Genomic DNA, 21559 nt, shown 5'->3' with positions numbered 1-21559 from the left:
ATAAAAAATTATATTAAATGAGATACTTATAGATTTATAATAATTTATTAATAAAATAATAATATGCCTTCAACTTTAATTTAATTTTTATCCGTTAATATGTATACTATAAATAATAAGCAGTTATTTAGTTTGTTTAGCTATCAACATTAATAATTATTCTCAAATAAATGATTTTAATATAATTTTACACAAATTTATTTGTAATTAGTACAATAATCGGATTTAATATGATTGATATAATTTAATTAATTTATTTTTATAATTTTATAAATAATTATAGCGTTGACTTTTAAAATAATCTTTTAAATTAAAACGTAACTCGAACATGCTAGTGGCTTGTTTAAAATAATAATAATAATAATATTCAGCCAAATTTACACTTAGATGACGAGTTTTGTGTTTAAGCCGTTCGTTGTTTATTGTTACAATTGTTATGGTCAATCAAAAGCAAGAATTTATTTAGCTCGGTGTAGGAATTTTAACGCCTCAATGCATTTCATGGAGTGTTAGCTAGCTCTGGATTCGAGTGGTATTTCACGTCTAACCACTACTCGTCACTGGTTCTTCAACATTAGTCGATTATTTTTACCCAAACTTCATTTTAGTCATGGATTGATCACCCAGGTTCAGGTCTATAAGGTCCCACAAAGATTAGGTTTCACTATGGCTCCGATGGATTCCCTTAACCAAGCCACTGCCTGTGAGTCGTCAACTTGTTCCTCAACAAGTACATGATCAAAGTCTTGGTTTTGTCTAACTGCATATACGTTTACGGGTTCGTGTTCTATTTCACTTTTTGATGGGGTTCTTTTCACCCTTCACTCATGATACTATTTCACTATCGATCACTTATGAGTATTTAGTCCTGTAAGGTGGTTCTTGTTGATTCACACGGGATTCCACGTGTCCCATGCTATCACAGGTCACAACGTAAGCTAATGATACTTTTGGCTACTAAACTCTCACCGTTTTTCACCCTTCACTCACAGTACTATTTCACTATCGGTCACTTATGAGTATTCAACCCTGTAAGGTGGTCCTTGTTGATTCACACGGGATTCCACATGCCCTATGCTACTCAGGTCGCAACGTAAGCTAATGATGCTTTTGGCTATTAAACTCTCGCCGTTTAGGGTGCATCACTCCACTGTAACAAGTCCACATACTTTAACACGGGCAATAATTTAGTATAAAAAACTATAATTTAATACAATTTAGTCTATATACTTTCAAATTCTTACGGTTTAGTTCACAAATTTTTATGTTTAACACATATTATCCCGATATTCAAAATTAACGTTCGTGGCACGTGCATGTTGTATTCCAATCTCGTGTGTATATTTTGACTACACCACTCTTATTAAAATTACAACAATATTCATGTTTGGTAATTAAAATTAATATTGTTAAATAAATTGAAATATTAATTAATATTTTAAGTAATAAATTAATTTTAATCTAAGATTAAAAAAATAATTTTTAAGACTAAGGATGAAATAATTACCAAAACGAAGCATTTAAATATATAGAAAAACGTAAATTAAAATGCATTAAATTTGCAATGGAAATAAAATAAAAAGACGTTTTAACTTATTTTTACAAAATAGGAAAATGAGGATAAAGTAATTAATAATTATCGAATATATGATTAACAAATTTGGAATATAGTGTTTTATTATTATTACTATTATTATTATTTTGTTTTTGATGACCTGGAAATTCCTTCTCAAGTCTGGGCAAGGAGAATGCGTATCGTCTCATCGGTCATTTTAAACGACGTCGTATCGGAAGACGAAAAGGCCAATCCCATGGGCCCCACTCACACGGGTGGACCGTCTCATTGATGATGTTGACTTTTTACCTCGGTAATTTTTATATTAAATTATAAAATTAATTTTCAACTTTTGATTTAATAATTATAAAGTATAAATTTTATTTTGGCACAAAATTTAAAATTTAAAATTTTATTAGACAGAATTTAATTTTATATCTGATAAAATAATTAATTTTATTTTTTAAAAATAATTACGAGTATAATCGAGCTGTTAACATACTATAATAATAATTATTTTTAATATTTTAAATTTATATGGACAAGAAATTCGAATTAAATATATTTTTTATAAAATCAAGAAAAAACTAATTGAATGAATAAACATGCGTTGTGAGCAAATTATAAAGATAAAATTTTATTTATTTTTTTTGTTTTAAAAAAATGATCGTGGATGAAAATCTGTAATTTAACCACGGTAAAAATAAAAGAAGGTAAATTCCGCCACCTCGCCATAACGGCGTTTACCCGGTTCTTCATACCCGAGTGCGACCGAGCGAATCCCGTAACGGTGGGAATTTTTGGCGGTAAAAGAACCTAACGTATTCCACGCGTCGCTCTCCCATTGGATGGGGATATATGTATGTATGTATATCGGGCATGGTAGCATGACATGTTGTTTTTCCCGCGCAAGACTATGCCAAAGGGTTTTCCTGGAAGAGTGAGAACAGAAGCCCCAAAATTTTAGAGAGAGAAGGGGAACGGAGGAATTCAGAGAGAACAAGCGACAGAGTGAGAAGATAGGGTTCGCGGTTTCGCCCTGGATTCAGTCTCGACGGAGAAAGCCGGCCATTGGAAGGGCTTCTTTACTGGATCTGCTGGTTGGTGGGAGTTCAATTAGAGATCGGACTCATTTCTGAAGCCTTTGGCGAGCAGTTTTGGTCTGCTTTTTTCTTGTTTTTCTTCCTCGTGGTTTTTAAGGGCGTTTTTTTTTTTTTCCGTTGAATGTTGTGGTGCTTTTCGTACCATGAATTTCTTGGTTTCTTGTCGGCGCTTTGTTGTAAACTCGTTTCCGAATTTTTATTCTTGAAGTACGTGTGTATTTGGAGGGAATAGAGGTGATTTTGAAGTGATAGGATGGGTATTTGCTGAGAAAACGAATATGGAAATTCCCATAGGTATGATTTTGTAGGAAGGGGCTGTTTAGTAATTAGTTTGTGGGTGTGTGGGTGTATGAACTAGCTTACTCGTTTGATAAATGTCGGGGGTTTGTGTTCTAGAGAATTGATTTTTACTGTAGTCTTCGCATTTTTTTAAGTATTAAAGGCGCCCTTATTACTAGCTTTGGAATACCTGTTCTTATAGTTTTGGTTTCTCAAATTTAATGAACTAAATGGATTGTATGTATCAGCTAGGGTTGTGTTCACGGAAAACATGGAGGAGACGAAGCCATCAGCTACAAATAATTGCCATACCGATGGCGAACCAGACACTGTTGAAGTTCAATTCACAGAATTATGTCAGGTGTTTTTTCCCCTTCTGGTGCCTTTCTTTGTGATTTGTTCTTTTTTAGTGCACACATACATTTTACCGTAATTATAATTTGGCTGCAGAATGGATTACGTCTGGATGAGAGTTGTTGTAATCAAGCGTTGAGGTTATTTAGAGAAACCAAGCACCTTTTGGTGGCGAATATATCAGCAATTGGGAGTGGAATTGTATATATATCTTTTAATTATTTTCAAGATTGATTTATTCTTTTTAATAAAAACCCCTTAAATCTAACCAAGTTTTACTTTAACAGCCTGAAGAAGCCGAACGTTTTTGGTCTGCTTTTGTTTTATATTCTGTGAAGAGGCTGAGAGATAAGGATCCAGAGAGTTCACATTCAGGACCTGAGAACAATAGCTTCACTTTATGTCATATATTGAGAATTTGCAAGCTGAAGTACGTTTTTATTGATACTGTTTTGTTTCACTTCTTAGTAGATTCTATTTGTATAGACTTTATTATTCATTTTTTTTTTGTTATCCTGCTTATCATCCAGTATTGTAGAATTTTTTAAAGAGCTGCCTCAGTTTGTTGTTAAAGCTGGTCCAGTATTGAGTAATATCTATGGTGCGGATTGGGAAAATAGACTAGAGGTACAGTAATTTTTGGCATATATTTTGAGAGCTTATTTTATACAATGTCATCATGTATTTTTGAATTAAGAGCGTGTTTTATTTAAATTACTTATTGTTTTTCTCGTGTATTTCCATTTTTGCAGGCAAAGGAGTTGCAGGCTAACTTTGTGCATTTGAGCCTCTTAAGCAAGTTAGTGTTCTTTCCTTGGTGCTTTGCAAGATTAATTAGGGGCTCTAAACTAGTTTTTTTTTTTTTTTTTTTTTGTTATAGCATCTTTTATTTCCTTGCTTTGTTTGCATTGTGCAAATCATTCCAGATTTTGTAAATTATTTAAATCACACCTACGTTTCAAGGTACTATAAGCGTGTCTACCAAGAATTCTTCTCCACCAGTGATGCTAATGTTGACAAGCAGTCAGCTAAATCCTGCCATACTGGTTACTTGTCTGATTACCATCGTTTTGGATGGTTGTTGTTTTTGGCACTTCGTGTACATGCTTTCAGTCGTTTTAAGGACTTGGTGACCTGCACCAATGGTTTGGTTTCCATTTTGGTGAGTTTTGTTCTTCTATGAATCTATGACTGCTGTAATTAGTGATAATGGAATGATCTAAGTAGCATTAATGGATCGATGCTGTTCATGAGTTATCTTTTTCTCTGGTCAATCTGAACATAATATTCAGGGTGCTAAAATTATTATTGTGGATTAGAATCATATCAGATTTATCAAACATAATGTTGAATATATGTACAAATGACCGCCCAGCCTTATAAGCAGTAAACTCTTTGACAGGCTATATTAATTCTTCATGTTCCTGTTCGTTTCAGAAACTTCAACATTCTTGACTCTGAACGCTTCGGTAATATTCTCTCCAAATTTGTTATGCCATTTTATTTTCTTATAAAAAAAGTTGTCTTTTTCTTATAGTTGCTTAGCTCGCCTATATTTTGTTCAGTTAAGAAAGGAGGAAAAGGAGTGGACCTTCATAGATCACTTTGTAATGTCTATGACACCTCAGAGGAAGAACTGAGGGAAGTGATGGAGAAGGCCAATAGTTTGATAGAAGACATTTTGAAGAAGAAGCCTTGTTTGGCTTCTGAGTGTAACAGTAAAAGCTTGGAGAATATCGACACTGGTCAGTTCCAGTGTGCTGCATTTGATGATTCAGTTGCACTCTATTTTATATTTTACATGCCCTTTGCGAAATTTTCATTTTTTCCTTTGGTATTTACTGCAGAGGGTTTGATATACTTTGAAGACTTAATGGAGGAGGCATCTCTTTCATCCAGTTTAGAAATTCTAGAAAAGGACTATGAAGATGCAATTCGTAATAAAGGTGAGCTTGATGAGCGGGTGTTTGTTAATGACGAAGATAGTTTACTTGGGTCAGGCAGCTTGTCAGCAGGTGCTGTTACAATGAATGGCATCAAGGTATTTTCTTCTGAGTTATGCTCATATTCCATTCCAATGACAACCTACATATTGGTACTTTATTTTCTTATATTCCCATATGGGTTATGATTTTGCTTATAATCTCTTCAGAGGAAGTTTGACTCAATGGGCTCCCCTGCAAGGATGATGACTAGTCCAATGTCTCCACTTCGCTCTCCTTCTTCACATGTTAATGGCACTCTTAATAGTGGCAATGCAAAACTTGCTGCCACACCTGTTAGCACAGCTATGACGACAGCAAAATGGCTCAGAACTGTTATTTCTCCACTTCCAGCAAGACCTTCAGCAGAGATGGAGCGCTTTTTGGCTTCATGTGATAGAGATGTAACTAATGATGTAGTTCGTAGGGCACATATAATATTAGAGGCCATATTTCCAAATAGTGCTCTAGGAGAACGTTGTATACCTGGAAATTTACAAAGTGCAAACCTCATGGATAACATCTGGGCAGAACAGCGACGACTAGAAGCACTGAAGTTATATTATAGAGTTCTGGAAGCAATGTGCAGAGCAGAGTCTCAGATGCTGCATGTGACTAATTTGACCTCTTTGCTGACTAATGAGAGGTTCCACAGATGTATGCTGGCTTGTTCTGCCGAATTGGTTTTGGCCACACATAAAACTGTTACAATGTTGTTTCCTGCAGTTTTGGAGAGAACTGGCATTACAGCTTTTGATCTTAGTAAGGTGATAGAAAGTTTCATTAGACATGAAGAATCACTTCCTAGAGAGTTGAGGCGACATCTTAATTCGTTGGAAGAACGGCTATTAGAGAGCATGGTATGGGAAAAAGGTTCGTCAATGTACAACTCCCTGATTGTTGCTAAACCTTCCCTTGCTGCTGAAATAAACCGTATGGGTTTATTAGCTGAACCCATGCCATCTTTGGATGCGATTGCTGTTCAAATTAACTTTTCTGGTAGTGGGGTATCAACCATGCCGATTCTGCAAAAGCATGAGAGTTTGCCAGGTACTCTTGTTTTCATCTTTGGTTTATTAGCATTAAAATTCAATTGTTTAACGCATGGACATGACTTGTAAAATGCAGCATTAGCAGAAAATAATCTAGTTGTCATCTTAACGTTTGCAGAAATCATCAGTTTTTGTGTTTTAATCTTTATAGATAGAAATTATTTTGACTGCCTTGGAGTTTGTTTCTGTCCAAAAGCGTGCATTTAATTTAACAAATATGTTTCTTTTCTTTCCCTAAATTATGAACTTGGATCTGTTTGGTCATCCTTCAGGTCAGAATGGGGATATAAGGTCACCGAAAAGATTGTGTACAGACTTAAGAAGTGTGCTAGTGGAACGGAATTCCTTTACTTCTCCAGTGAAGGACCGTCTCCTGGCGTTCAGTAATATTAAGTCTAAGCTTCTACCACCTCCTTTACAGTCAGCATTTGCAAGGTATAATCTGCCTCTTCTAAGTGCTACTACTAACTACTAAACCATTTTACATGCTTTATAACCTTATTTGCAGTCCTACTCGGCCTAATCCTGGAGGAGGTGGCGAAACGTGTGCTGAAACTGGAATTAGCATATTTTTTAGCAAGGTATAAAACATATCTTCTAATTGTCTTTTGATTGGAAGTGTAGTGGTCAGTCATTAACTGTATGATTGTATTAGATATCGTGGATTTGTGAGTAGGGTAAGGATGTCTACTTCTGGCTACTGTGGTATCAAGATAACTGAACAGTTTTGGACATCCTAATTCGTGATTTCTAAAGGACAGTAAGATGACAATTTTATAAAAATGATGAATGGATCAAATTACTTGACTTATTACTCAAATAATGTGATTAAAGTTTGGGGAGCAAACGACAATGATAAGTGTGTGTGACCTGCACTCTTTATTCACATGTTGAGAATATGAGATCTCTCATCCTAGTGGATTTTTTCTATTCTGTTTCCCCTTCCCATTGCTGTTATCTATGATTTTTATTTTTCTATTGTTTTCCTTTAACCATTTTGATAATAAGCGCTTTGCACGATTTTCAACTTTTAGATCGTCAAGTTGGCTGCTGTTAGAGTAAATGGTATGGTGGAAAGGTTGCAGTTATCTCATCAGATCAGGGAGAATGTCTACTGCCTTTTCCAACAGATACTCAGTCAAAAGGCATCATTATTATTTAATCGTCACATTGACCAGATCATCCTCTGTTGTTTCTATGGCGTTGCAAAGGTTTGCTCTAAAGGATGTTGACAGAGATTTTTATACCTGCTCTTCTTTTTTTAAAAAAGAAAGTTTTTGATATGTTTGGGTTCAGTTTCTTTATAAGCTTATTAACACAAACGATGTTGCAGATATCTCAATTGAGCCTCACGTTTAGGGAAATCATTTACAACTACAGGAAGCAACCACAGTGCAAGCCACAGGTCTTTCGCAACGTGTTTGTTGATTGGTCTTCAGCACGTCGTAATGGGGTATGCTGTTTTTTTTAAAAAAGAATTTGATTAATAAATGCACATTGCAATGGGAAGTCTAACTCCTTGAATGCTCTGGGATTCAGAGATCTGGACAGGATCATGTGGATATAATTACGTTCTACAATGAAATATTTATTCCGTCTGTAAAACCTTTGCTTGTTGAGATTGGCCCAGCTGTTTCGACCATGAAAACCGACAGAGTTCCTCAAGTTATCAATAATAGTGATGGTATACCTGGTCAAGTTTATTTTGGCTGTAATGGTGATGTCGTATTTGCAGTTTACATATCATTTCTAAATATGTTTTTTGGTCGTCTTCTGTCTTATGATTAGCACCTTGTCCTGGATCACCTAAGATATCTCCTTTTCCAAGTCTTCCCGATATGTCTCCAAAGAAAGTATCTTCAGCACATAATGTTTATGTCTCTCCATTAAGATCATCAAAGGTATTTGTATATTCATGCATTCGATTTAATTCATCTTTGTATTAATTTATTTTGTTAGTTATTTCCTTTTAACATGAGTCATGATATTGTTCAGCATTCGTGTTACGGGTTTCATAGGCTATCTTTTGCATCGTTTTATTCTTAAAATATCATGTAATAATCTTTATTCTGATGCAACAATTAAGGTAATCATGCACCGCAACACAGAGCTATGGTAATGTCGATGTTTCAGTTCAACATACACGCCCATCAATAATTTGAAAAAAAGTTAGATAAAATTATTCCCATGGGTCATCATTGTGTGGCATGTATCGTTTATGATCACATGACTTGTTGCTTATCTTACCTCACAAAAAAAGAGGGAAGAAAAACTTATTGCTTATCCTTGTCATACCCTTATCCGTTTAATAGATGATCCGTATCTCATGGTTTCTTATGCTATAACCTGGCCCAGAGATGGCACTTTTTAAAGGTGTGGATTTTTTTTAGTAAACCCGTGGCGCTTGCTTTATTCATATTGCATTCTGTAGTGGCATGTCGTTGTCTTTAGTTAAATTCTATCTTTGTGGTGTTTCATCCGGATATAATATATATATATATATTTTTATGAGATCAAGTCTTTTTTCAATAACCACATCACCACATCACTTGATGGTCACGAACTTCTGACCTCTTGATTGAGAATATATTTCTTAACTAATTGAGCTATACTATGTTATATTTAACCAACTTTTGAAAAATTGTGTACAGATGGATGCGTTGATTTCACATAGTTCTAAAAGCTACTACGCATGCGTGGGGGAGAGCACTCATGCGTTTCAAAGCCCTTCAAAAGATCTCACCGCCATAAACAACCGTTTGAATGGGTACGCTTCAATTCACGTCAACTTAATTTTTGGATTGCCATTGCTTTTTAAAAACAAAACAGGATTTTCGTCGTTAATAAAGTGGCATCGTTAATATGCTAATTGACAACATTTCTTCGATTAGAACACGGAAACTCCGAGGCACGTTAAATTTTGACGACGCGGACGTTGGTTTGGTCAGTGATTCTCTGGTGGCTAACAGCCTTTACCTACAAAATGGAAGTTGTGGATCATCTTCCGGTGCACCAATTAAATCTGAACAACCGGATTCTTAGCTTACAATTTTTCAAACCCGCAGGTACATATTTTTATCTATCCATATATATATATATATATTATATATGTTCTCTCTTCTCCCCTCACTCTCTTTGCCTCTAAAGTTGTATTACCACGGGGGTATTGTATTGAGCGGTGAGTTAGTGTGTAGAATAGCCGCCACCACTCCCCTTTGTTTTAGGCACCCATCTGAAATTTGTAGTTGGCTATAATTATTTAGTTTAGTTCAATTTCAGCTGTGTTCAATTTGAGCAATTTAATTCATTGCAGCCTGTTATATGATAATCTATTACCATTTACCAGCAAATGTGCCAATGATCTAGGTAAGATATTATGTAACAAGGAGTAATGTGTTAGTGTCATTGTTTTTCCCCTAAGGTGTACGTTGATACGCGAATTCGGATGAAGAACTGCTAATTTTTTTTATCCAATCACATAGGAAGTTCATTTGTTCGGTTAAGAAATAGAAATAGAAAATAGAATTGGAAAAGTGTATGTTCTTCATTCAGGTTTATTATGTTTAAATAGATACAAACTATTAACTAATACCTAAAAATAAAAAAAAATATATAGCTAACTAAATCTTGTAAATAAATAAAATATACGATTAATCAAATTTATACTAACAACTCCCTAAATATCTCAGATATATTCTAACTAATATATTTTCAAAATATTCTCTTAATATGTTCGTAGTCCAGAAATAATTGTCACTTGATAATTGTGATGTGATGGAGATAGATTTGAATTTCTAACCTCTTGGTTAAATGTGTTAGACCTAATAAATTGAACTATGATCAAGATTGCATAGTATCCAAATTTAGAATTTAGAGAACTTGAATTGGAATTAAAATTACTAACGCTTATCTAAGTGCATAATTGTATTGCTCTAAATGTAATTGTTTCGACATTTCCTTACGACTTGACTTGGATTGTTTACGAGAGTGAATGAAGATTCGCAGATTTGGACCGACACCTTTCAAAGTTATAGCCGAATGCTATTTAACCTACTTTTGATTACTTCTCCCTATTTTCTCCTGTCTTCCTTCCCACTGAGAAAAAATGAGAGGGGAAGAGAGGAGACCACTTAGAAAAAAAGAAGAGCTAGTGGAAAGAAGGGAGCCAAAGTTGAAAGTGAGTAAAAAAAAAAAAACAATAAAAAATGTGAGTAAAAAAAAAAAAAAAAATTGTCTCAGAATTTTCGGTCACCTTACTCTCAATATCTTTCATTTAGACGTAATCTTTTATCTCTAGAACGTCTTAAAATTCTTGCTATGATACCATTTCTAATGCCATGAGCCTAGAATTCAATGATTCAATGATTCAATGAATCTATGTCCAAGCCCTAATCCATATCTTTCACCTTGTCTAGCTACGTTGCGCTCAAAAGCATGGACTTGATATAATTTTGGCACAACGAACCATTATACAACCTAATTGTAAGGCACATTAGGGAATTCCTAGAACATCAAATTCCTCGTTAGGTTCTGTGAAAATACAACATTTGAATACAACAATCATAACAAAACTAAATGGCCTGAATAACCATGGCACATGATTTTAACTCGTTTACGTTCTCAATGCCTATTAATACAACTTACATATTAAGAATTAAGAGTCAAAATTGGGTAAATCCATGAATGAATCTTCTGCTACTATCACAAATAACACGCATGGAGATCGAACAAGTTTCAAAACATAATTAGAAACCAAGCATCTGTCATGTGCTGTTCGGTACTTTATCTTAGTGTGAAAAGTTGTACGGGCCAATGGTGCTTCCTACCATCACTGGCAATCCCAGTAGTCTCGAGTGAAATGTCAATGCTTCGATGTTCGGGCGCACGGACAATGCTAAGTCGCAAATGAACTTTGACAGCAGGAGAGGCAAAGCTGCCCACTGTTGCTGATTTGTTGGTGGTAGATTTGCTAGATGTTATAGCAATTGGTTCTCTGAAGGTTAATATGGTTTGAGACCAGTGAGTTTTGGGAGTGTATGGGGATGTAGATAGAACAGCCGGTGATTCTTTGCAAAATCTGCTTGTAAAACCAGTTTCAAACCATAAGACAACTCCATGACACCAAGATGTTTCAACTTCAACGTTTTCTGATTTGCTTGAAGGATTATGCAAATTTGGTTCCAACTCAGTACTTGCAGTGAAGTCAACTTCGTCAGCATGCATAGTTGCTAGATCAAAAGTCTGTACCAAAAAAACAGAAAACCAAGGCATGTCTTTATAAAAGAAACCAGCATGTGAGATATTTTCAGAGTTACATTACACATACTACCTACGGCAGGGATTAAATCAGTCGACCCATTCTATTAAACCGTACATATGATAATTCTTAAAAATGATGCAAAAATCATGGATAATTGAAGAAACAGCTTAAGACTTGCTAAGCATACCAATCACTAGTAGAGGTGTTTGCAATTTGACCTAAACACAATGCATCTAACTTTTATCCATTTAGGGAGAGGACAAAATCACTGAAAAAGAAGAAGTGTGGAGAAGTATAAAAGATGATGCTGCTAGAATAGTGGAGGTGTTTGCAATTTGACCTAAACACTCACAGATATCAAACAAAAAAAATGAAGACCATGAGTCCTACTAGATGGATGATGTGAGCACTGTAACGACCCTAGACTCAGTGCTAGCAGATATTGTCTTCTTTGGACTTTCCCTTTTGAGCTTCCCCTCCAAGTTTTTGACACTTGCTAGTGAGAGGTTTCCACACACTTATAAAGAATGTTTCGTTCCCCTCTCCAACTGATGTGGGATCTCACAATTCACCCCCTTCGGAGTCTATCCTCTCTTCAATCGCGGTGGGATCTCACAATGTGAGCATAACTTAAATAGTATTCTGATAAAAGATACAAAAAATAGTATTTCGAAACAGTATTCACAAACTATCGAGTGAGCACATTAAAAAAATTTGTCTCAGTAATTACGTCTCTTTCCAAGTATACTTCTTTCTCTTTCCAAGTATACTTCTTTCTCTTTCCAAGTATACTTCTTTCTCTTTCCAAGTATACTTCTTTCAGGCCATGCAGGAAGAATACTAACGATTATAAGAACCATGGAGGAAAAAAAGATTGCCAAGCTCTAGTAGTATAGTGCAATGCATCCACAATGGATATATTTTCTTTTCGGGTAGGACTTACATGAAGTATTGCTGCACTAGTAACTAAATCGTTAGCCTCCACAGTGTCAACGATGGGACCTTTGGCAGCATCCTCTACAAGTTCCTTCCCTACACAAGACATATTGAAACCGTACACATTTTCCCAAAATGGAAGACTAGTTCCACCAATTCCAAATCCTGCAACAAGCTGAAAAGTAGATAGAGAAGTTACTAACAACAGCAATAAATGTAATTTCATGATCAGACCAATCACGAGGTGAACCAAACTAAAGCAGACTTACAATTGTGGCAGTATCTGGTAAGATGGCACCTCCAGGCTTCAACCAACGATCCCTTGCAAAGAGCACTGAGCTGAGCATTGACTCATACAACAAGCAATAGCCCATCCATTCACTCAATAATACGTCAACACTGTGAGGCTGAATCTCTATGTTCTTATCAAGTTCTTCTACCATACCATTAACCACTTCAACAGTCCCACTTGACATGCCACAATCCCCAGTCTGTTTCCTATTCCGCAAGAGACCGTTATCTTTTGCAATCTGTAGCCAAGTTCAGTAAATGGGATGGTGTAAAATAAACCATCAGAGAAATAAGGAAACTAAATAACTATATTGAAGTTGATTCACTACTTGAGTAGCCACTGCTGCCATCTTTTCACTTGCTTCAACTGCAATAACCCTTGATGCACCTGCTTTTGCAGCAAAGAGACTGGAGAAGGGAAGGAACAGATGAAGATTACATAAACATTGTAATTAGATGAATTACGAGGAGTGTATGGTTTGTCAACATCAACAAAACTCCGAATGAAAAACATGACAAGAAAGGGGTGAATATGTCTATGTATACAGTCTACGGGAGCTGCTTGTCGTTATTGCACGTCATTATAATGTTAAAATGGCCCAAATGAAAAATTGCAGCCAATTGCACCAATTTATTTTCCAGCTCACCTAAGTATGCCTGTTCCACAGCCCACATCCATCACAGCTGCATTGTGGAAGAGAGATGGGTTTTGCAAAATAGCTTGCATATATGCATCCATTCTGACCTGCATAAAAAGTAGTGTTGGTGATATATTACTTCAAAAATGAATCATTTTATGATGTTCTGTTAAAAAGTAGACTGGGAGGCAATATAGCACCTTGTCACTTAACATCTCTCTGTGTATGCCAAAAGAGCTATATGAACCAAAGTAGCTTTCATTTACATTCTTGATATCCTTCGAATAAAAATTTCTTCTGGTTATTTTTAATTGATCGTCTTCCTGCGTCTTATCGTTCAATTTCAAGGTCTCTGTGGCTTTCACGGTATTCTCAATCACGGCCTCTAAGTTACTTGGAGTATTCAAATAACCATGTGAAGTAGAACTACAATCTGCCATTTCATTTTCCTTGCTTCCGTTGATATGAAATGGAGGATCTGCTCTATTCATTCCATCAACATTGCAATTACCACAATTGGAATCTGTATTTCTCTGAAGATTGTTGGTGATAGGTGAAATGTCATCATCCTCTTCGTCTTCTGCAAAACTGTACAAAATGGGATCATCTTCACTGAAGGGTTTCAGGTATTTATCATCATTCCAAAGAGCCTTGATTTCATTGAGATTGAGTGTTTGGTGCAAATGGTTCTGTAAATCTTGGCTTGATTGACACAAGAAACCACAGCTCCAACACCTATTTTCTGCTACCTGATCAGTACCAGGAGTGGTAAAAAAAATGAGTCAACACTTGTTTGAGAGCTAACCAGATTTGTAAACTAAAAGACTAAGATCTGTTGATCATATCTTTTCTGGAGCATTTTGTCAAGAAATAGCCAACGAACATGAAACTCACAAAATTTAAAACTACTAAAAAAAACTTGGCTAACCTGAGATCGTATGTAGTTGATAATTTTAAACGAACCATAAAAATCTAAACCCAGAGCCTTCCTAATGCCGTGAAAATCAAAATTATGGACAGAGTTGCAGTGGTTGAACAGCGTGGCGCAGTCATTATACTTCGATGTGCAGAACAAACACAGAAAATTCAAGTCAAATCCTTCTTCACCTTCTTCCTCGTCTGCATTCCAATCGTCCCAGTCGTCTTGTACATCTTCTTCCTCCTCCTCCTCGTCTTCTTCCTCTTCCTCTTCCTCTTTTCGTTCAATCTTGTTCATGTTGCATACTTCTCTGTCGAGTTCTTTGGGAAACTGATCCATGGAGTATGTCGAGAGGAAACAGAGTATCAAAATTATAGTTTTCCGGTAGCTTGCCGGCGATGCTTAAACCCTATCAACCAAGTACCAGCCGCCAGGGCTTTTTCCCTCCTCAGGAATTGACAATAAAATAATAATAATAATAATAAATAAATAAATAAATATAATTATTAGGTCACTTTAAATTTTTTTTTATTATTTTTATTTAAATGAATTAGAGCATAATTCAATAATAAAATATATATGTTTATTTCTACTATAAATTTCAATAACTAAAAAAGTAATTAATTAAAATTTCAATTTATTGATGTCATTTTTTTTTATTTTTGGTATAGGTTTATATCGTATGAGTAATGCATACATATCAATTATTATTGATATATGCTCGTGCTGACATTTTAATTAATTTATTATTATGTTTAATTAATTAATTTATTTATTTGTAAGTAAAGATGGTTGTCATCATTATGAACCTATAACACGTTAATTTTTTTATTTATTTTAGTTCGAATTCATTTTTGGGCTGAATGGATGGAAATATTCAAATAATATTTGATAAAATATATATATTTTATATTTTATTTTTGTATTTATTATTTGATTGAACCCATTAACCAAAAAAAAAAAAAAGAAAGAAATATATATATATATATATATAAAAGAAAAATAAGAATTGGTTAATTTCATAGTTTAGCAATCTAGGATCCAATCAACCCGATTGGTCTCTAAATTTTCAATAATAAACATTGTTAGATTCCGAGGATTAGATCCATCTCCGATTTCTCAGCTCAGGCGCTCAATTTCTCAGTTCATGTTTCCATAGCTGTAATTCCAGTTACCACTTCAACCATTGGTTGTTGGTCTCATCGCCATTGTTTCGGCACTCATTTTCTTCGACAAGGTAGCTGCATATAGCCAAGGTATCGATGGAAGTATTGTTTCTACTGTCTCTCTAGCTTCCAATGGATTCTCTGAAGTTGCAACTTCTTACCGGTGGCAGAACTGATACTTAGTGAATTGGACGAGGTCGAGTGTTTTATTGCTGAAAGCTACTTCAATTTGCAGGATCCAGTGGCTTCCGGTATTGTAGCAGTCAGAATCGGACCAGCTCGTGCTTCAGCTTGTACTGGGAGGACTTTTACACAGTTTGTCATTTGTAGGAATCGAGGTATGGTTAAGATTCCTTGACTGGAACTTGAATTATTTCCTGAATACGTGAAATCCAGGAATGGACAGGAAAAGTCCTTTATCTTGAATCTATTACCTCTATCGTGCATTTGCAATGAACTGGTTTATGAATTTGATTTCCAGTTGTCTGTTGATTTAACGCATTATGGTATATTCGTTTGTGACTTTGCTACCAGAACAAATTTTATCTCTCTGAGATGGACCGGATGTACATTGTCTGAAATTGAGGGATTTCACTGTTAGTATCATTTAGCTTCACCATGGAAGAGTAAGTGTCTCCTGAATATCTAATGACTATTCTTTTTATGGAACGGTGAAATTGAATGCTTATCATTTTAGTGTTACTTGAGTTCGCCTGTTTGGACTTCCATTTCTTCTGTTTTGGATGAACAATGTGTTCTTCCTATCATACAGGGAAAATGCCATCGAGCTTTTACAACGCTACAGGCGGGACAGACAGATACTTCTTGATTTTGTACTGTCTGGAAGCTTGATAAAGAAAGTTGTAATGCCTCCTGGTGCAGTTACCCTTGATGATGTTGATCTAGACCAAGTTAGTGTGGATTATGTTCTTAATTGTGCTAAAAAAGGTGCTTTGACTTGTTCATACTCATATTTTTAAGTTTCATTTATTTCAAATATATTCTCATGCTATCATCTGCAAAAACAGGCGCCCTGCTTGAACTATCTGAAGCCATTAGAGATTATCACGACCTTACGGGGTTTCCTCAGATGGTGAGTATGACAGGCAACCCCCACTCTCTTCTTAGATTTGTTTTTCCTTTCTTTCTTTCACATGCTTTAGGTTCTGTGAATGTAATTTTCCCCTGTTGTACTTGATCTATGATTTGTGTTAATAAATCGTTGCTAATATATATGTTATCTTGACATCCCAGAACAATTCAGGTTCCGGAGATGAATTTTTCTTGGTTACGGATTTAGATTCATCAGGGTCACCTCCAAAAAGGGCACCACCTCCTGTTCCTGCTTTCACACCTCCTCCTGTCTATACACCTCCGGCAGTAATTGCACCAGTACCTATTCCCACACCATCGCTAACTGAAACAAATGTATCCAGATCCGAGTCTTTTGAGTCCTCACATGCTCGGGAACTAACCGTGGACGACATTGAAGATTTTGATGATGATGTAGATGTTGAGGTTAACAGCATGAGGATGTCAAGAAGAAACCCAAATGATGCAGCAGATCTTGCTCTCAAACTGCCTTCTTTTTCAACAGGTAGTAATAAATTTATTGGCTGATGGATTGTGTGTGTTGAAATGGCTGGAGTATGTGTAGCTGTAGATCTGAACAAGGAAGTGGGCATGCTTAGCTGTTTTAATGTTCTCCAAGTCTTTCTTACTTTCTAGGGTATCTAATGTAACAACATCGATCATCGCCATCTGCATTTAGGCTGCAAAGGATAGAATTTTTGAGGTTGTATCTTTCATTTTTTTTGACTGTTGGAGAGTTTGTTTTATACTTTCTGCTTTATTTGTTACAGGAATTACAGATGACGACCTTCGAGAAACAGCATATGAGGTTCTTTTGGCTTGTGCTGGGGCCTCTGGGTATAACATCTTATCTTGTACTTTCTTGCTTTTGCTTTGACTCGTTTCTGGAGTAATTCTCAAGGTCATTGGAGTACATTATTAATGACTCTTAGGTAACTAACCAAACAATAAACCACCTAACTACTTGAATAATTGTGAAATAGAATGGCAACTTCAGCAACTAATCAGTAAAATGCAAGGAAAAATAAACATTAACTCCCAATGTCTGTTCTTCCTTTTAATAAAAACCCATTCTCAAGTTTAAGATGTGGCAGGCTAGTCACGTACCTAAAAAGAAAATAGAAGTTCCACTTCTTTCTTGTGATGTAGAAAGATACAATTAAAAGACTAAGATAACTCTAGTGCTTCCGATGGAAATGAATTCATAAAACTGATCTTTAAGATTATAAGCCATATTCCTTTTTTGTATAATTTTATACAATCAATAAAATTGTTTCCAATAAAAAAAAGAAAAAGACAAGAAGATTATATACGGCATAATACTGTTGTTAATGTTGTAGGCAGCCATGTTCAATATCTGAAAACAGCATCACTATCCTCCTTAATGTGATCTTTGCCAATAGGGTTTTTTACAATTTTCTGTTGTTGTAGCGATTGGCCTAGACAAAAACATCGGACTGATACCATATGATGTAGCCTAGGAATATTTCTCAAGGAAGTCTCTCCAAAATTTTTCATTCATTAAAGAAAAAAGAATAGGCTACTACAACAGAGCACAATGGAGGCTTTCAGCTAACTTATCAGCTAAAGAAGTTAAGTAAGAAACAATAACTGTAAGCTAGTACAGCAGCAACTGATAATGCTGAAAGATAAGGAACATACATGTTTAGCGTTTTAATTCACTGTATCATCTTCTTGTCATATGGATCAGTTATTCCCGTTTTTGACAGAATTTATTGTTCATCTTCATATTAGATTTTGTTATTTCACAATTTCTTAAATCTGTCTTCACTATTTAAATAGGGGTCTTATTGTACCATCAACAGAGAAGAAGAAAGATAAAAGGTCTAAGTTGATGAGGAAGCTTGGACGTAGTAGTAAAAGTGGAATTGTTGTCGAATCTCAACGTGCTCCAGGGTTAGTTGGGTTGCTAGAAGCCATGCGAGTACAGATGGAGGTAGCTTTGTTATTTAATGCTTATCTTGACACGATGACAACTTTTATACTTGATTTTAAATTATTATTTGCATTGTGGATTTTAATGCACTTGATATTATTTATGGATATTTAGCATCCATAGCAATGAAACAGAACCTGTATTCCATACGATTTGATTTAGGAATTTAATTCTGTTTGTGGTGACTCTCAAATGGAATGCCGGGACTCATTGGGCAAGCTAGCTTGCAAATGCACTCACCTTATCATGTTAAAGTTTATAATCCTTTGGGGATATGGGGTCTCACCAAATTTTTTGAGAGATTTGGTTGGAATTTATATTATAAAAGCATTTTTCATTAATTTATGCAGATATACTCTGATCAAAGTTAAGAAAACAGCTCCCCTAGGGATAATAAATGAGCACTAAAAGAGTAATTTCCACTGATATGTCTAGAGAGGTTGAAGAGCATTGAGATATTATTCATTTGGTTGTCTCTATATTGTTCTATTGCAACTTTTTGTAATTACTAACATGCTATGTACTAATTGGAAAAACGTTTTTTTTCCCATGCCTCATCAGCCATTGACTATGTTTTTCTTGCTTCTCCTATCTCAAATAAATTGTCATTTACCAGAAGAGAGAGAGAGAGAGAGAGAGAGAGAGTAAAACATTGAGAACGATTGGGATAGAGTCTAGATATCTTCTTTGGAGTATGAATCTTAGTATTGGTTTTGAGTTTTCTTTGCTTATTTGTACTGTGGGGCTGATGTGTTTTCATATTGTACTACTATTTTCATTTTAAGAAGGCTACTTATCTTATTGCTTATTATTCCTACCATACTTCTAATTTTTTTTCCCAATAAATTTGTATGTCTTCAATTGGAGGAAAGTTTTATAGTTCATTTTTGCGGCTAAATTTTTTTCTAATACATTTGCAGATATCCGAGTCAATGGACGTGAGAACACGGAAAGGCCTCCTAAATGCCCTTTCAGGAAAAGTAGGAAAAAGAATGGACACCCTCTTAGTTCCTCTGGAATTGTTGTCATGTATCTCAAAAACAGAATTTTCTGATAGAAAGGCATTTTTACGCTGGCAAAAAAGGCAGGTAAGTTTCTTCATTCTCTTTACTTGCTTCGACACCCCCCTCTATAATTTTATAATAAACCTTTGATTTGACACGTTAAGTGCTCAAATATTCCTGCTGACTTTGATCTTTTGTATGCGAACAGTTGAACATATTGGAGGAGGGTCTTATTAATCACCCTGTTGTGGGATTTGGGGAATCAGGGCGCAAGGCAAGTGAGTTGAGAATTCTTTTGTCAAAGATTGAGGAATCTGAGGTGCGTGTGTTTTTCTCTAAGTTTCATTTTTAATTCAATTTTACTAATTTACTAATTTACTTAATTTTTATGCTAATTTTCTTTCTATGAAGTTTTTCTTTTCCCTGATTGAAAAACTATTTTCCATTAAGAGAAATGAAAATGCAAGAGCAAGGACCTTACGAAATGAGAGGCTCAAAAGAGGGGCCAGGAATTGACAAAGAAGGCTCCAAGGGTTAAGCAATGGGTAGTTATAGAATCTTTTTTTCCTAGACACCCAAATTCTTTTCCCAATTCTCCATGGGAATGAGCCACCTTTTTACTTGTCTTCTAATTTTTTAATTATTTTTTAAAAATTTTAATAAACTAAAATGATCATTGATCATATGTTTATCAAATGTCATAAGTTTATAAAGAGGAAAACTCAATAATACAACAAATTTAAAGTTTAAATGGTCTTAATCGTGTTATTTTTATTTCTATTATATTTTATTTCAAGCCTAGTTAGTTACATTACTTGATAGGATTTTGAGTATTATTGTAACATAAAGTCACTCTAAAGGATGCAAAAATGTTAAAAATGGATTCTCATCTCATGGGAATCTAGAAACCCTTGTTAAAGATAACAACCTTATGGATGCTCACCTCATAGTCAAGCAAGGATACCGAGATGCCTTGGTATCTGTAAGTCTTGCAAGACAAATATGAAATCTAGCTATTATACTCCTATAAAACAAATGGCTAGAAAGGTTATACATTTTATCTCAATCACATGGATGAATACAATGTTGGTAATTTTGTCGGGGATTTTTAAGGATAGGAATAAAAGATATTTTAAAATAAACATAGAGGAAGAGTAGGTGAAGGTTGTGGTAGAATTTTGTCACCTCTCATTTACAGATTGGAGTTCTTTTTCCGTTATCTTCATTTTTTTTTTTTTGGAGAATCAGGTTGGATGTTTTCTATCATTCTTATTATCTTTTTATGAAAATGAAAGCATTGTTCTTATGGAAAAAAAGTGGTTGTGCCATTCTTTTCATATATATGCATACACACGTTTGTACCTGACATTTTGGAATTTTCAGTCTCTCCCACCTTCCACAGGGGAACTCCAACGAATTGAATGCTTGAGATCCCTTCGAGAGATTGCCATTTCACTTGCTGAGAGGCCAGCTCGGGGTGACCTAACTGGTGAAGTTTGTCACTGGGCTGATGGTTATCATCTCAATGTCAGGCTTTATGAGAAACTTCTTCTCAGTGTCTTTGATATGTTAGATGAGGGAAAGTTGACTGAGGTTAGTGCTTTGTTTTTCCTTGTTAAACACCATTTTCTAAGCTTGTATGACAAGGCAACTGCCCCAGTATCTTCAACTTTTCCAAAATTTAAATATCTTGTTTTTCCTCTGTCTTCCTCTTGTGACTTATCATTCCACTTTACCCAGTAGCTTAGAGATTTTTTCCTTTTTGTAAACCCATTTGTATTCTTCATTTTTCTTGGTGAAAGTTCGTTTTTTTTTCATAAAAGAGGAAGAAAAGAAAGAAGTAAAGAAATAGAAAAGATGCTATCCTAGCTTTTTGTTGTTTTATTTCACTCTCATTTGGAGTTTTTTTTTTTTCTTCGAACATTTTTGTATTTTTCATTATTTCCACCCCCCCCCCCCCCCCCCCCCCCC

At 35.1% G+C, this 21559-nt stretch overlaps 3 protein-coding genes across 12 annotated transcripts in view; 2 read left to right on the top strand and 1 right to left on the bottom strand.

The window, feature by feature from the left end:
- The first annotated feature begins 2473 nt into the window (after positions 1-2473).
- On the top strand, positions 2474-9794 carry LOC111466415 (retinoblastoma-related protein-like). 6 transcript variants are annotated; one of them, XM_023111057.1, is made up of 19 exons: positions 2474-2715; positions 3190-3298; positions 3388-3492; positions 3579-3721; positions 3822-3918; positions 4044-4090; positions 4255-4453; positions 4694-4760; positions 4857-5036; positions 5139-5332; positions 5444-6323; positions 6598-6760; positions 6834-6906; positions 7360-7536; positions 7659-7778; positions 7865-8009; positions 8114-8226; positions 8977-9092; positions 9208-9794. In XM_023111057.1, the coding sequence occupies exons 2-19, from the start codon at positions 3209-3211 to the stop codon at positions 9365-9367; spliced, it is 3069 nt and encodes a 1022-aa protein (XP_022966825.1). In that variant the 5' UTR covers positions 2474-2715; positions 3190-3208; the 3' UTR covers positions 9368-9794. The 6 variants fall into 6 exon arrangements, with proteins under 6 accessions (XP_022966825.1, XP_022966824.1, XP_022966826.1 ...); XM_023111056.1 differs by having other exon boundaries at positions 3186-3298; XM_023111058.1 differs by having other exon boundaries at positions 2474-2755; positions 9217-9794.
- A 1080-nt stretch (positions 9795-10874) lies between these two features.
- LOC111466522 (probable protein arginine N-methyltransferase 3) lies at positions 10875-14823 on the bottom strand. Of its 2 annotated transcripts, XM_023111205.1 has the most exons (8): positions 14379-14823; positions 13962-14199; positions 13651-13883; positions 13460-13557; positions 13142-13220; positions 12791-13051; positions 12529-12696; positions 10875-11566 (listed from the first exon to the last, which is right to left on the bottom strand). In XM_023111205.1, exons 1-8 carry the CDS (start codon positions 14706-14708, stop codon positions 11108-11110), a joined length of 1866 nt encoding a protein of 621 aa, XP_022966973.1. In that variant the 5' UTR covers positions 14709-14823; the 3' UTR covers positions 10875-11107. The 2 variants fall into 2 exon arrangements, with proteins under 2 accessions (XP_022966973.1, XP_022966971.1); XM_023111203.1 differs by having other exon boundaries at positions 13651-14199.
- Positions 14824-15395: 572 nt separating this feature from the next.
- Positions 15396-21559, top strand: part of LOC111466644 — a 24831-nt gene continuing 18667 nt past the window's right edge. The window contains exons 1-11 of one of the 4 annotated variants that reach the window (XM_023111374.1): positions 15396-15625; positions 15771-15873; positions 16070-16161; positions 16308-16483; positions 16564-16628; positions 16790-17132; positions 17398-17464; positions 18431-18584; positions 19505-19672; positions 19797-19907; positions 20972-21181. In XM_023111374.1, coding sequence (XP_022967142.1) covers positions 16154-16161; positions 16308-16483; positions 16564-16628; positions 16790-17132; positions 17398-17464; positions 18431-18584; positions 19505-19672; positions 19797-19907; positions 20972-21181 — 1302 coding nt within the window. In that variant the 5' untranslated portion in view covers positions 15396-15625; positions 15771-15873; positions 16070-16153. Of the gene's footprint in view, positions 15626-15705; positions 15874-16016; positions 16162-16307; positions 16484-16563; positions 16629-16789; positions 17133-17397; positions 17465-18430; positions 18585-19504; positions 19673-19796; positions 19908-20971; positions 21182-21559 lie in introns of those variants that run through there. The other 3 variants (XM_023111375.1, XM_023111376.1, XM_023111377.1) reach the window with 3 other exon arrangements.

The sequence above is a fragment of the Cucurbita maxima genome, unplaced genomic scaffold, assembly GCF_002738345.1.
Source record: "Cucurbita maxima cultivar Rimu unplaced genomic scaffold, Cmax_1.0 Cma_Scf00031, whole genome shotgun sequence".
NCBI lineage: Eukaryota > Viridiplantae > Streptophyta > Magnoliopsida > Cucurbitales > Cucurbitaceae > Cucurbita > Cucurbita maxima.
Note: the sequence above shows the minus strand (reverse complement) of the source record. Positions and strands in the feature narration are given on the sequence as shown.